General features: G+C 39.6%; 1 protein-coding gene across 3 annotated transcripts in view; it reads left to right on the plus strand.

Moving 5' to 3' along the window:
• The window catches only part of Sptlc1 (serine palmitoyltransferase long chain base subunit 1), a 61,369-nt gene extending 49,033 nt beyond the window's left edge, over positions 1-12,336 (plus strand). For 2 of the 3 annotated variants that reach the window (XM_005340425.5, XM_040271527.2), the window contains 3 exons: positions 5,599-5,716; positions 8,896-8,969; positions 10,976-12,336. In XM_005340425.5, the coding sequence (XP_005340482.1) occupies positions 5,599-5,716; positions 8,896-8,969; positions 10,976-11,069 (286 nt within the window). In that variant the 3' untranslated portion in view covers positions 11,070-12,336. The remainder of the gene's footprint in view (positions 1-5,598; positions 5,717-8,895; positions 8,970-10,975) is intronic. The other variant, XM_078030677.1, reaches the window with a different exon arrangement.
• The last annotated feature ends 3,355 nt before the right edge of the window (positions 12,337-15,691 follow it).

A 15,691-nucleotide genomic window follows, 5' to 3' on the forward strand; every position in this document is an offset into this window, starting at 1 on the left:
ACTATTTTCCTCCAGAAAGGCCCTTGTATCTTTATGAGACCTTTAAAGAAAATATCTAGGGGGCTGGGGTTGTGGCTCAGTGGTGGAGCACTCAAATAGCATGTGTGAGGCCCTGGGTTCGATCCTCAGCACCACATAAAATTAAGTAAATAAAATAAAGGTACTGTGTCCAATTATAACTAAAAAAAAGTATTAAAAAAAAAGAAAATGTCTAGACTATCTGTAGATTTTGTTGCTATTGTGAATGGGGTTGTGCTTTATATTTGCTACTTGGCTATTGCTGATATGTAAGAATATGATTTTTTAAATTGATATTAAGTCCTGTAGTTTGTTTCATTGTGTTGTAATGATGAACATAGAAGTCCTGTTATCTGCAATAATGGTTTTCTGTCTTTCCCAATTCTTATACATCTTCTTTTATTGGATTGGTCTGGTCTGTGATACTGTATTGAGCAGTGCAGAAAGAGCAGGCATCCTCCTCTTATTCCCCGTGTAGAAGCTTTGTCACTCTTGCTCAACAAGAGCTTCATGGAGCCACAGAGAAGAAAAGGCTCCGTGGTTTGTTTCTTTAGAGTCGCGTAGCCCCCATCCTTAAAAGATATCTAGGCCTGGGACTTCTTGTTGTTTGGGATAGTCTGTGATTCTCTCCTGTGTCTCTGTTATTTCCCCTTTTTATTTTGTGTTTCCCTCTTGTCCATGTTCAGAATGATCTTTCCACAATCTTCCCTATAGCAAGTTATTTTGGGGCTCTCTATATTTTTATTGTAGTTATTTTTTTTCATTAATTTCTTTTGTTTTATCACTCTTGTTTCATTACATTGTCTTTTGTTTTTTTTTTTTAATTTCTCCACTTGACTCACTCTTGTCATCTCTGAGATAGAGTTGGGGAGAATTCAGCAGCCTGTGCTGGTTTGCCTTTGTTTCAGAAACTTATAGGTTCCTCATCCCTTGTGAAAGACAGTGATTGGCATCTAGCTTTCTCCCTAGCTTGTGAGCATGCCAAGAGGCTGTAACTGCTTTGTTGATTGCCCTGAGCTCAAACCTAGCCCAGGGCATGGGATTTACCTATTTGGATAAAATGAAACATTTGCCAAACTTGTTTTTTAAAGCCTGTATATTAGGCTCTTAAAAATTCTCGGTTTTGGGGTTTGAGCAACACTCTGTCCATTTGGGTTCCCCCATCCCCTTTTTATTGGCACATTATAATTATACATAACAATGGGATTTGTTGTAATATGTTCATGCATGCACACAAAACAACAGTATAAGTAGATCAGTTTCGTTCCCCAGTACCTCCCCTCCCTCCCCCATCCCCTTCTTCTATTCTATTGGCCTCCCTTCTATTTTTTTTAATTTGTTCTAATTAGTTATACATAACAGTAGAATACATTTTGACACGTTGTATACAAATTGAACGCAGCTTTTCATTCCTCTGGCAGATGGTGCAGAATCACTCCAGTAGTGTAATCATATAGGTAATAGTGTCTGTCTAATTCTACTGTCCTTCACAGCCCCACAGTCCACCCGGTGCCCTCACTCCCCTCTGCACAATCCACAGTTCCTTCATTCTTCTCTCTCTCCCCCCACTGTGAATCAGCATCCACTTATCAGAGAAAATATTTGGCCTTTGGTTTTTTTGGGATCGGCTTATTTTACTTAGCATGATGTTCTCTGGTTCCATGCATTTACCTATAAATGCTATAATTTCATTCTTCTTTAAGACTGAGTAATATTTCATTGTGTATATATATATACCACATTTTCTTTATCCATTCATCTGTTGAAGGGCATCTGGGTTGGTTCCTAATTTAGCTAATGTGAATTGAGCTGCTATAAACATTGATGTGGCTGTGTCACTGTTATGTGCTGATTTTTAAGTCCTTTAGGTATAAAATGAGGAGTGGGATAGCTGGGTCAATTCTAAGTTTTCTGAGGAATCTCCATACTGCTTTCCAGAGTGGTTATACCAATTTGCAGTCCCACCAGCAATGTATAAGTGTGCCTTTTCCCCCCACCTCCTCACCAGCACTTGCCATTCTGACTAGAGTAAGATGAAATCTTTAAGTGGTTTTGATTTGCATTTCTCTAATTGCTAGAAATAATTAACATTTTTCCATTTGTTTGTTTATCAGTTGTATTTCTTCTTTTGTGAAGTATCTGTGCAGTTCCTTAGCCCATTTATTGAATGGGTTATTTGGGGGTTTTGGTGATAAGTTTTTGAGTTCTTTATATATCCTAGAGATGAGTGCTCTATCTGAGGTGCATGTGGTAAAGTTTTTTTTTTCCCCATTCTAAGACTCTCTCTACGTGTTACTGATTGTTTCCTGTGCTGAGAAGAAGCTTTTTAGTTTGAATCCATTGTGTTTATTGGTTCTTAATTTTACTTCTTATACTTTAGGAATCTTGTTAAAGAATCGGGTCCTAATCCAACATGATGAATTGGACCTATATTTTCTTCTATTAGGCATAAGGTGTCTGTTCTAGGGCCTATGTCTTTGATCCACTTTGAGTTGATTTTTGTGCAGGGTAAGAGAGAGAGGTTTAATTTCATTTTGCTACCTATGGGTTTCCAGTTTTCCCAGCACCATTTGTTGAAGAAGCTACCTTTTCTCCAATCTAGGTTTTTGGCGCCTTTGTCTAGTATTTATATGTGTTTGTCTCTGTGTCTTCTATTTTGTCCCATTGGTCTACATGTCTATTTTGGTGCCAAAACAATGCCAATTTTTTTACTATTGCTCTGGAATATAGTTTGGCTTCTGGTATTGTGATGCCTCCTGCTTCACTCTTCTTGCTAAGGATTGCTTTGTCTATTCTGGGTCTCTTATTTTTCCAAATGAATTTCATGATTGCTTTTGTGTATTTGATTTTAGTTAAACTCACTTGATTTTTCTCTTCTAGTGACAGAGATAGGCCATGCTATTTCATTTCTTCTCCCACCAGTCTCTGCCCTACGCACCACAGAAGCTGAGCACATTTGGTCAAAGTACAAACTAGATTTGGGCTTCAGGTGCCTTGTATATGTTGAGCAAAGGCCAGGCTATTTGATTTATGTGAAATATTTTAAAAAGTAATTTTTAAAGTTCTCCTCTGAGAAAACATGATCAAGAAAATTGAGACTTTTAAAAATTCACATGGGAAGTAGATTGAAAGCACTTTGCTTAATTTCTATATTAGTATAAGAACTAATCTTGAAGATTTCCCCACACTTCAGATCCCTAGATTCTAAAATTCCATGAATCAGACCTGCAGCCTGTTTTAAAGAGAGGTTCTGGTATGATGTATTACATTTAAGGAAAGGAGACAAATTAGTAATGTTCAAGGGTAGTCAGATGAAATCAGCGTCCAGCATCTCACATGATTCCTACCACCTGTTAGCTGTACTATAGCTAACTACAATAAAATACCTGAGACGAGTTAGAAAGGGAAGAGGTTTATTATGGCCCACAATTTTAGAATTCCAGCCAGTGATCAATAGCCCCATTCTTTGGGCCTTTGGAGAAGCGGTTTGCGTGGCAGAACAAGCCACTCACCTCATGAGCCAAGAAACAAGAGGAAGAGGAAGAGACTTGGATCCCCTCCAGTGGTGGGGAAGTCCTTCTCTCTGGGCCCCAGGCCATTAACACGGTGCTCCCCCCTGTCTTTGGGGGAGACTTTATCCATACAATAGCAGTAGTCCCAAACCAAGAAAATTCAAGTGTACCACTGAATGCTTATTAAGATCTTTTCAAAGAGAAAAAAATAAATCTAAGCAAAACAAACTAAATTAAAGCAATCTCAAATATTTGGCCAAATTTCAGATAGACATATGTCACCAAAACTCAAACAATGTTTTTTATTATAGGATAAAATGGACTTTTAAGGGCTGGGGTTGTGGCTTAGTGGTAGAGGGCTCGCCTAGTGCAGGTGAGGCTTTGGGGTTTGATCCTCAGCACCACATAAAAATAATTAAAACTAAAGGCATTGGGTCCACCTACAACTAAAAAAACATTTTTAAAAAATGGACTTTAGATGCAGCACTAAGAAATGACAAAATCATAGAATTTGCAGGGAAATGGATGGCATTAGAGCAGATTATGCTAAGTGAAGCTAGCCAAGCCCTAAAAAACAAATGTCAAATGTCTTCTTTGATATAAAGGGAGCCACTAAGAATAGAACAGGAAGGAAGAGCATGAGGAAAAGACTAACAGTAAACTAAGACAAATGGGGGGAGAGAAAGGAAGAGAGAAGGGAAAACATATGGAAATGGTAGGAGACCTTCAGTGATACACAAAATTATAAGAGGTTATGAGGGGCAAGGGGGTGGGGGGGAAAAGGGGAGAGAATTGAACAACAGCAGAGGAGGTAGAGAGGGAAGATGGGAGGGGAGGGGAGGGGAAGGGGGATAGTAGGGGATAGGAAAGGTAGCAGAATACAACAGTCACTAATATGCCATTATGTAAAAATGTGAGTATGTAACAGAAGTGAGTCTGTATTATGTATTTGGGGAGTTCAAAACCCAATTGAGTCGAATGTATGAAAGATGATATGTCTTGAGCTCTGTAATGTTTTGAACAATCAATAAAAAATAAAAATTAAAAAAAAAATGGACTTTAGGCGAACCTGACTAAATCATATGGCATGGAGTTCTCCTGGTGATCAAGGGCAGATTGAAAGCTACCCTTGAAAGCCATAATCACTTTAAAATGTAGAATTTTAATCCCAAAAAAAGTTGTCTCTACTGTTAATACCAAGAAAGAAGAAAATCTTAATCCAAGTAAATTTTTTAAACAAATCATGCATATAAGAAGGAAATTTTTAGGGCCTGGGGATGTGGCTCAAGTGGTAACGCGCTCACCTGGCATGCACAGGGCGCTGGGTTCGATCCTGAACACCACATAAAATAAAGATGTTGTGTCCACCGAAAACTGAAAAATAAATATTAAAAAATTCTCTCTCTCTCTCTCTCTTAAAAAAAAAGGAAATTTTTAATCTTACTGCAGTCAAAATATGTTTATTAATGTCAGGAATCATTCCTATAATTTATAATAGAGAAGATACATGCCTCTCTATTATAAATAAGCAAGGAAGCATCATATTATAAGTTGTAATAAGTAAGAAGTAGTCAAACAGGATAAATAGAAAATGGTAGAAGGGACCCTTCCCTGAAGTGAGTGCTGAGGAAACAGACCCTCCCTAGAGACAACACGGCAGTGGGCCCAGCCATGCGCAGGGCTGTAGTGGGAGTAGAGAGCAGAGCAGAGCAGGTAGGTGATGATGGACCACGCCCAGGGAACCTGGGAGGAGGTGTCTGGCAGGGAGGGAGCACATGAGCCTCCCACTGGGAGGCTAGAAACAGGACAGACAGGAGGCCACTGCATCCTCCTGGGGTCAGGGAGCTTTTCTCACAGTCCCGCACTCACAGAACCGGCTTTGTGAGCATTTTCCTACCCTGGGAAGCACTGCCCAAAGCACAGGTTCACACCACACAGTGCTTCCATCAGAATCATAAATTCTGTTCTGTTCATTCGGCCTTGACAATGGACTTTTAAAATTATTTATGTATGAGAAAGCTTTGAGCCTAGAAGGGATTAATGGGGGTATGTGTGTTTCCTTCTTCAGCATTTATGGATTAAAAGTGGTGGGGGAGTCCTTCTCTCCAGCATTTCACCTACAACTGGAAGAGAGCACTGGGTCTCGAGAGAAAGATGTGAAACTACTTCAGGAAATCGTAAATCAGGTCAGTATTCACTTACTCAAGTGAACCTCCCCGCCTCTTCCCCCCTCACTTCTAGCAGTTTTTTATGTCATTTTTCAGAAAGATCTCCTTGCCCCAAGAAACAGGGTATAGCAGAAGCTGCTGGTCACCCACTCAGCATGTGGATAGTCCCCAGCTGAGTCATAGTGTCCCTCTAGGGACAGGCCACAGGCCCTCACTCCCATTGGGTCAATTCAGCTTCCACTGAAGTTGGGCATTCAGGCCACATTTTATTTAAATACACTCAACTGAATAATTAGCTTTGCAGAAAGCTCTCACAGGCTGGCAGACATTCTGGTTGGGAGGCATTATATGCAATTCCCAAACGTTCTGGGACAGCTACTGACATAGGGCAAACACCCTACCCCCAACACACACACACACACACACCCCTCTGCACCTCACCTTTCTGGAGGCTGGAAGACAGCCCATCATCGTCACCCTGAAATCATAATTCTCCCCTAATCAGAAAGGAAGAAGGAAGTCCTCTGTAATCTTTCTAATTTGGGAGATGCATTTAAATTTATCTCCTGAAAATCATTTTTTTCTGATTACGACTTAGACATTGAGAGTAAGCAACCACTTAGGAAAGCTGCAGTACTGCCTCTCCTGAGCCCTCCTCCTCACTGTCCTCTGAGCTATCCTCCTCCTCTGTAAGACCCATCCCTTGGTCCTGCAGCACCGTGAGCATGTGCCCCTGGGGCAACACTGGCTATCAGTTTTACCTTTAAGAATGAAAATGGGCTTCACTCCACTTCTTGGCCCTGTGGACGATTCTTTTCAGAGGCTCCTGCCCTAAGATGGTACCACCAGGCATCTTGTGGTGCTAATGATGGTTGCCTTCTGACCTGGGTGTTTTCCAGGCCAGCCCCCCATACCAGTCCTCTGTCCATGTGGCGTCTCAGGCAGGTGTTTTTTAGTCACAGTGACTGGTCAGTATGCAGCCCAGGTGTGAAGGCCACCTCTGGCTGCACAGAGTACCTCAGCTGCCTCCGTCCTGTAAAGTTTGAACTGTGTCCATGGAGGACTGCATGCAGCATATAGCCTTTTAGGATCAGTTGACAAAACCCAGAATCTGAGACTCCTAATTAAGGAGTGTGAAGGATTGGGCTGGAGTGACTGATGGTTGGGGAAATGTCACTGTGTTCCCTCGGGCACTGTTAAATATGTACAGATGCAAAAGTAAGTTTGTGATTAGAGTTCTTAGACAAAAGCAAGTCCAGAACAAATTTATGAATTCACGACAAACGGCATGGTAAGCCTGGACAGTTGAAATGAATTACATCCCCTTCAAGTGTCACGTCAGTCGGGGTTTTCAGCAGAGCCACCCTCAGTGGTGTCTGAGGCTGATGACGATGGAGCAGCCCCTTGTAAGCTGCATGTGACTGTGCTGAATCCTATGGGAGGACTCTTTTTTCTACTTCTTTCCGTCTCCTCTTGGACTAGCTCAGGACAGTGGTCTACACACATTTGTGGCAGGGGGATGCTGGCAGTTAGATGCCAGTGTATCTGCTTCATACTAAATCCTCTCTGTTCTTTTTTTTTTTTTTTTTAATTTATGTTTTAGTTTTTTTTTTTTTCAGGTGGACACAATATCTTTTATTTCTATGTGGTGCTGAGAATCGAACCCAGTGCCTCACGCATGCTAGGCAAGCGCGCTACCACTTGAGCCACATTTCCAGCCCCTCTGTTCTTTTTTTCATTAGATAGCAATAGTTAAACTGCTTTCTTCCCGAGAGAGACCAGGGACTCACGTACCTGAAATGACCAAACTATGCTTCCATAGACTATCCTCATAACAAAACGAGAAGGTGAAATTCTCTGGAAGCTCACAGACCCCAGACTTCTCTCTGTGGACTCCTGTTGGATGCTGGGTCTCTTAGGACACCATCTTGGGAGCAGAGTGAGGAGAGAACATCCTGGGACAGGGAACAAAGTACCATCTGGAAACTTCATTTATACTAAGAAAATAGAAAGTGCTTATAGCTTCTTCACATAATCACAATCCCCATCTTAAAAATCCTCACAATCTTTGCCCCACCCCCCTTTTCTTTTCATATTTGAAGAGAGAAAAGAACTGTGATACAGTGACTCTCGTTACAGTTTGTAGAACCGAGAAGAACTCTTGCCAAGTTTATGTTGAGTTGCTCACCAGGACTCTGTTTTCACACACTGAGCTGTGCTTTATATTGCCTTTTACCCGGCCAGGACCAGAGTCAGGCCAGATGTTTTCAAGGGGCCTTCATGCTTCCGAGTATACTTCCTGGCTCTGGAATCGGTGAGAGGCTGATTTTCCCACCCAGTCCTTGAGGCTCACAACATGATCCCTCTTTGGACTGATACAGCCAGGCATTGTTCTTTCCTTTATGTCACCTTCTTGCTCTGTTGATTTTATTTTTATGTGATTTTATATATATTTATATTTGTTTACACATGTAATTCACATAGTTCAGTGGTTTTTAATATATTCACAAGGTTCTACAACCATTCCTATCTTTAATCCTGAGATGTTTTCATCACCTATAATCTTGTTTCCAGTTTTTTATGTTTGCTTTATTTTAGTGGAGATTGTTTTAATTTAAAAGAAAAAAATGTTGACAGGTAACTAATACACAGGAAAGATGTACAAGAAACTCAACACCAGACTTTCTGGTGGCACCTTGCCCAAATGGAACACATACAAATTATCGTTCCTGCTCACAGATGAATTGAAGCAATTTCTCTCTGATTTGGCCCTGCTAATGTTGTTCTTAAGTCCAGCTCTGGGTTGGCCCAGAAGGCTTTGCTCATACTACTTCCCTGTGTTTTAGCTCGGCTTTATCTGAAATGTCAGGCACCGTGGCTGAATAAATTCAAACCAAGTAAAAATAAAGTAAAATGCAGTCTCTTTGTAGCGCAGCCATTTCTCTGGATACTTAGGAGTCACATGGGCTCGTGGCGACTGTCCCAGACACCGCAGCATGAACATACCCGTCATTGCAGAAAATTCTGTGGAGTGAGCGCTGCTCAAGATCATATTGTGGTATTTTAGTTTTGTCTGTTAGCAGTTATAACTGGAAGAGAAAATTAAAACTACTGTAGAGGTTTTCAGTGTACCTTCCTGTTTTAATTACCAGTGTCTGAAGTCCAGGCTGCCAATGTGTTCCTTTTTCTTCCTTCAGTGCATGAACAGAAGTATTGCATTAACTCAGGCCCGCTACTTGGAGAAAGAAGAAAAGTGCCTCCCTCCTCCAAGGTTGGTTGATATTAAAATATGACCTCACTTTTCTTTCCTATTTAAACTCCATATGAAATATATGTTTTGAAAATTTTTGGAAGAGTATCACAGGATATGGAAGAATATCTGTCTATAAATACAATATGACACCAGTTTTTTCCTTAAACAAGAAGGTTTTGAATTTTAACTGAAAAGCACCTCAGGACTGAGTATCCTCTCAGTTAATTCAAATAAATGCCTGGGATCCCAGAAATGAACTGGGGCAAACAGGTTGTGATCAGCTGCCAGCTACCACGTTCCAAGGGCAGCAGTTTCTGTAGCAGCAGTTTCTGCCATGAGGAGCATCCTATAGGGATGTCCTGCTGCCCGTGCTGGCCAGAGTGCTGAGTGCTTCATCAGCAAACGCTGAAGCAAAGGCGGAAGCATACAATCAGTTGAAGATGAGAAAGGAGACTGAATACTCTGGTCAGAGGAGGTGGACACCCAAACCATGGCCCTCTTCAGGAGATTACAGAAGAAAGCATTGTCATTCTGCCCTGGGATGATGTTAAGGCTTCTAAAAGCAGGTGACCCTTCTAAGCCAGGAGAACTGAGCACAGACTGTCCCCAGCTTCTAGTGGTTTGGCTGAACATTTGCAACTTCACACAGCGTGAAGGTGTATCCGCAGTTCTGTTTCAGTATGATATTCAGTAAATTGTGTGAGCTCAATATTTTATACTTTTTTTAAAAAATGGACTTTGTGGGTTGAATTTTCCAACTGTTGGCTAACAGAAGTATTCAAAGCACCTTTAAAGTTGGCTAAGCTCAGTGAGGAGGTTCAGCAGGTTCGGTGTATTGCTGTGTTGTCAGAGTACAGTGGGTTTATCAGGATGTGATCCCATTAGAGTCAAGGAGCGTTTGTGTGAGTTCCTCAAGCAGCTGCTGGGCATTGTGTCCTGGCTGCAGATAAGGAGGCATGATTACTCCAGGTTCAGTGTGGCCTGGAGACCTTTCAAGTATATCTTCAGGCCCGGAGGATAGCTGCGGAAGGGCCAGAGGTGTACGGGAGAAAACCTGAGAATTGGAATGTTCTGTACATGCGGAGCCACGCTGGGACTTGTGGGCATCATTTAGGCAGCAACTGAAAAGAAGTGCCATTAAGCTCCGATCTTGTTAACGTTGTGCCCATCCAAGTTTGGAGTCTACTTGCTCATTAGTGAGAACACCAACATGGGGGACTAGAGTCATGCTTGTTTTGTGCCCTAGAGTCATGCTTGTTTTGTGCCCTTGATGCTCCATACACAAACAGCACAGCTCAATAAGTGGATGAAGCAAGTGTTTTCAAAGGAAAGTGGAGGGTACAAAGGTGATCTGCTAGTCTTGTCCCATGAAGTTCATATTTCCAGTGGTTTTTTTTTGTTTGTTTGGTTGGGTTTTTTTTGTATGGTTCTGGGGAATGGACCCAAGGCCTTGCACATGCTAGGCAAGCAAGCATTCTACCACTCAGTTATAAGCCCTGAGGTCATATTTCTTTAATTTCCTGAGAACTTGAAAATTTCTGCCTTGCCTCCAAGTATTATAAAGTGTCCACATTGTTTTGGATTATAAATACAAACAAACAGCGCTAAAATTGATGTGAGAAGTGTTGAATTCCTGCTTTGTGCCTGAGTTGTCGTCGTCCTGCCACCAGCATGGAGTAGTAGATCATGGGGAGGACAGTTTTTCAGCCTCCATAGCAGGCTTCACAGCACGGTCACTCTGCCCAGGAACACACCATGGTATAGGCTGGGAGGTAAAACTTTGCCAGTCGCCAGATAGTAAATTCGTTAGGCTTGCAGGCCATAGAGTGCCCTCACAGTCTCACCTCTGCTGTAGTAGTGGGAAAGCATCCAGAGACAGTATGTGAATTGTAAGCAAGTGAAGTTCCAGCAAAACTTGGTGGACCAAAAAGGTAGCAGCTGGATTTGGCGCTCTGGCCTCAGGTGGCTGGCCCGCGGTGTAGACTTTGACTCAGTGATTTCTAATATCCTTTATTATTTCTCAGCATCAGGGTGGTGGTTACAGTCGAACAAACAGAGGAGGAACTGGAGAGAGCTGCATCCACCATCAAGGAGGTAGCCCAGGCTGTCCTGCTCTAGGGGGCGTCCGGCACCCAGTGGCTCGCAGACAGAACTGAGACCTCTTGGTGGCCAGGGGGGACCTGAAGAGAACTCGAGGATATCTGACAGGATATGGGCCAATCGTGTGACCACGAGAAGAATGAATGCTTGTGATTTTTAAAGAGAAAACACATCTAAAGCCCAGGAACTGGTTTTCTAAGAGAAAGACTAATGATGATGTGTAACTAGTATTTAAATTGTGCTATTTAGTGCTGTTTAAATGTTTTATTATACTAATATTTTATATTCTTCACTGTTGTTGTCGTCGTCATATGAAACCAGAGTTTCTATTTCTCGTCTCCCTTCTGTCCTAAAGATTCTGTAAGCACTCCTAAAATATGTCATTGAAAAATGACTTGGCAACTTAGTTAAAGCTGAGAGGAATACTTCGTATGGGAACTTACTACTGAAGAGTTAATTCAACCATATCTTTTCTAGTCTTCATGTAAAGCTAAGTGGTGGCTGATATGCGAAGGAACACTTTTGGGATTATCATAAATTTCATTATAATATATTTGAATCCTAGAGTTTTATATATACTAGATATTGATGTTATACCATTTCTAATTTGAGTATCCCTAACCAGAGAATAATCATTCTGCTTCATAAGTGAGCAATAATTTAAATAAAACACTATTTTATTTTAATATAATTTACCTTTTAGTTTATTATGTGTTGATTCTAATCTTTAGGAAGAAGGTTGTTTTGTTGATCCCCAAATTCAGATCATATTCTTGATATTTTAAACTATCTCAAGTGTTTTTTATGATACAGTGGGTTTGCCTAGGGACATAAAATGACAGGCTTTTTCTAAGGTAAGAAAAGTGAGAACTTTTTCTTTTCATCTTAGGAATTTCAGATCTCTAAGAAAAATGTGAAAGCAGTAAAAATGAAATGGTAAGCTCTACTTTAGCTGCTTTCTCTTTAGCAAATGGAGTTAAATGGTATAAAGGTTTCTGATATGTGCTACGGGGCAGCACATAGGCATTACACCATTATTCCTTCTTTTATTAAAAAATAAAGGAATAAAATTGTAAAAGATGATGTCATTTTTATAAGCTATGTTCATGTTAACAGATAATCTTCAACATCTTTTTAAATGACATATTTTTTAATGTTCAGTTTCTGTTTTGCTTGAGGTATTTCGTACATATGTGCCTTGTAATTGCTGCTGCTTTAAAAGAAACAGTTCTGTCCAGGGGATGAATCTTGTTTTTTTAATGAAATAAATGCACATTCCTCCTAATAGTCTACTTGCATATATAATGTATTCAAAAGAATAGTCTCAGTTTTACCTTTTTGCAAATTTAAAGCAGAGTTCTTTTTGCCTGTGGTTTTTTGTTTTGTTTCAGACAATAATAATTTCTTATTCCCTTTCTTTAATACCCAACCAAAGAGTATATAGTATCTCAAATTTCCTAGTTTCTTGCAGACTTAAAGCATTGGCAACTAAGGACCACAAAAAATACCAGTGACATTATAACACTTTCTAAGTCAAAACAGCATCTAGGTGTTTCATATACTTACTAAATATGCATGGTAAAAGTTTCTGGGAAAGATGGTGGAACAATACACTTTAATCAGCTTCAGTCTTTGAAATGCACTAACCTGCAGAAACACAGAGAACTAACAGAGAACCAAAGATAGTGTTTTTATAGTAAACTGTAGAGTGACCACAATTCATTAATATTACCACAACAAATGTATAACTGATCGAAACAGTAAAATTTGTATCAACCTGAGGCAAAATGAAAATTTTGTATCAAACTGAAGCAAGTTACAAATTTCTTTGTAAAAGAAACAAAGAGGCTTGGTTGAACAGCACGGAAACCATTGGAAACCTGTTTCCACCCAATATAGTTGCCCACTAGGGAGGAGGAAACAGCACAACTGCTCCCTTCTCATCAGCTACGACTAGATTCTGACTCGGGAGAAATAGGGTTTTGAGGAAATTTGGGACAAAAAATAGCAAGCAATATTTCATCAAGTTCAGAACTCAACTAATTGTACCAAGTGTGTTTATTTTATGTTCCACTAAAAAGAAACCACTTTATGTAACATGCCACCAGTTGTGAGATATATTCAAAAATCAGATAAGATAGATATAGCTCAGTAGTAGAGCACTTGCCTAATGCAAAGCTCTGTATTCCGTCAATCTGGATGCCACCAAAAGAAAAAAGCCATCTCCATTGTCACCAGGTATTGGATTTAGCAGACAGTTTCAAAACAGCTATTGTAGATAAGTTAAACAACTACAGGAAGCCATATTAATAAATTTGAAGAAAAGCATGACAGTAAAATCTCAGCAAAAAAGAGATGAGTCAAATGGAAAATCAGGGGTTAAAAAGTAAAATAACTACTAAGAAAAACAAAATGGTAAGACATCAGGAAACTTGAAGATAGGTCGTTAGTAAATAACCCATCTAAAGAAGTTGGAAGAAACATGAATAGAGCATCTGAGGCCTGTCAGCCAGTTCCAGGCATGGGAATGGCAGACGAGAAGAAATGACAGAGAAAGGGTTAGGCAATATTTTTGAAGAAATAATAACCAAAATCTTCCCAATTTTGAGTTTTTCTTTGTCTTTTGTCACTGGGGATTGAACCCAGGGGTGCTTAACCTCTGAGCAACATCCCCAGCCCTTTCATTTTTGAGACAGAAGATTGCTGAGGCTGGCCTCAAACTCGCAATTCTCTGCCTCAGCCTCCTGAGTCACTGTGATAACAGGTGTACGCGTGTAATCCCAGTGACTCAGGAGGCTGAGACAGAGGATTGCAAGTTTTGAGTCTTTTAAATCAACCTGTACTTTTTGAATCTTTTAAACCAACTAATTTTGAGTCTTTTAAATCAAGTTTCTTTTTTTTAATTGCTTATTCAAAACATTACAAAGCTCTTGACATATCATATTTCATACATTTGATTCAAGTGGGTTATGAACTCCCATTTTTACCCTGTATACAGATTGCAGAATCACATCGGTTACACATCCACGTTTTTACATAAGTTTGAGTCTTTTAAACCAACTAAATTTGAGTCTTTTAAATCAACTAAATTTGAGTCTTTTAAATCAACTTATACTTTTAAAAACTCAGCCAACAAACTAGAGTAAATGCAAAAAAAGATTTACACCTAGACATATCATAGTCAAAATGTTGAAAGTTAAAGATGGAAAATCTTGAACCAGCAAGAGGAAAATGACTCATCACATATAAATGAACAACATAAGATATTAATAGGGCAGTCACAACAGTAGACTGTCATAAAAATTACGTGACTATAACTTCTCTCAAAAATATCTTCACTCTATTGTGAAGCTGATGTGCAGTGATAAATACTTCCATGATGAGATGAAGTCAGGTGAAGGTAGAGTTGCTACTACGTAAGAGCTGCCTGAATACAAGCACTGTGAAACTTGGTTACTGAGACAGCAACTAAGGGCAGCTAGAACACAATGCTGATGGATTGGACAAGGGGATGATTTACATCCCAAAGGGACAGCAGGATGGTGTGAGATTTCATCACACTACTCAGAACACACAATTTAAAACTTACAAATTGTTCCAACATTTTTTGGAATTTTCCAAATTTCTAATTTTCTAACTGGTTGTGAGTTAATGTGTATTAATGAATTAATGCAGGTGTGAGTGTATGATGAAAGAAATACATGTGTTGCTTTAAAATGGACACACTGTGAGTTTGGGAGGTGATTTCATCATTATGCAAACATCATAAAGTGTACTACACAGTCCAAAATGGCTGTGATGTCACTAGGCGACATCATCTTGTGGGCCCACTGTCATATGAGTGGTCTGTTGTTGACCAAAATGTCATGCCTCACGTGACTACATTCATAACATGCCAGTTTTCATTAACTGGGTAACCATTCCACATCCCTGAAAGGAAGCCTTGTTCAGTTTATAGTCTTGTCACTCGAACAGGATCATTTTAGAACTGAAAAGTCTATGGAATGATTTAAAAACCCATTTGGAGTTTGCAAAAGTACTTTCTGTCCCTATTGTGTTTGTAAGGGGAAACTACTACCCTGAAGGAATTTCTTCAGCCTGGAAGGAATTGACATCATCTGTAGGAAGAACAAAAATGGTAAATATGGAAGTAAATTTTTTTTCTGTAGTGCTAGGAATTGAAGCCAAGGACTTGTGCATGTTAGATAAGTACTTTGCCACTGAACCAGAGTAAACTTATTTTTAAAACTATATGTTCTACATTTTGCATTTTTACTCTTAAAAGATATAAGAGTGTACAGAGCAATGATTATAGCTGTTGGGGAGGGGTTATAACATACATGGCAATAGCACAAAACTTAAATATCATAAACTTTTGTTTATATTATGAGAACTAAGTTACTCTAATATATATTACCATAAATTTAAATGTAAATTGTAATCCCTAGAGCGAACAGTAACTCAAAAAGGCATAACAAAAAATTTAACAAAGGAAATAGGTGAGAAAAATGTTAGCTTTTATTAGTGAATCTTTTGATAATATATATATATAAATCAAGACATCACATTGTACACTATAAAATAACAAGATTTTTGTGTCAAAAGAATAGCAAAAATAAGATGAATTAAAATAGTAATTT

Source organism: Ictidomys tridecemlineatus, chromosome 13, assembly GCF_052094955.1.
Source record: "Ictidomys tridecemlineatus isolate mIctTri1 chromosome 13, mIctTri1.hap1, whole genome shotgun sequence".
Taxonomy (NCBI): Eukaryota; Metazoa; Chordata; class Mammalia; order Rodentia; family Sciuridae; genus Ictidomys; species Ictidomys tridecemlineatus.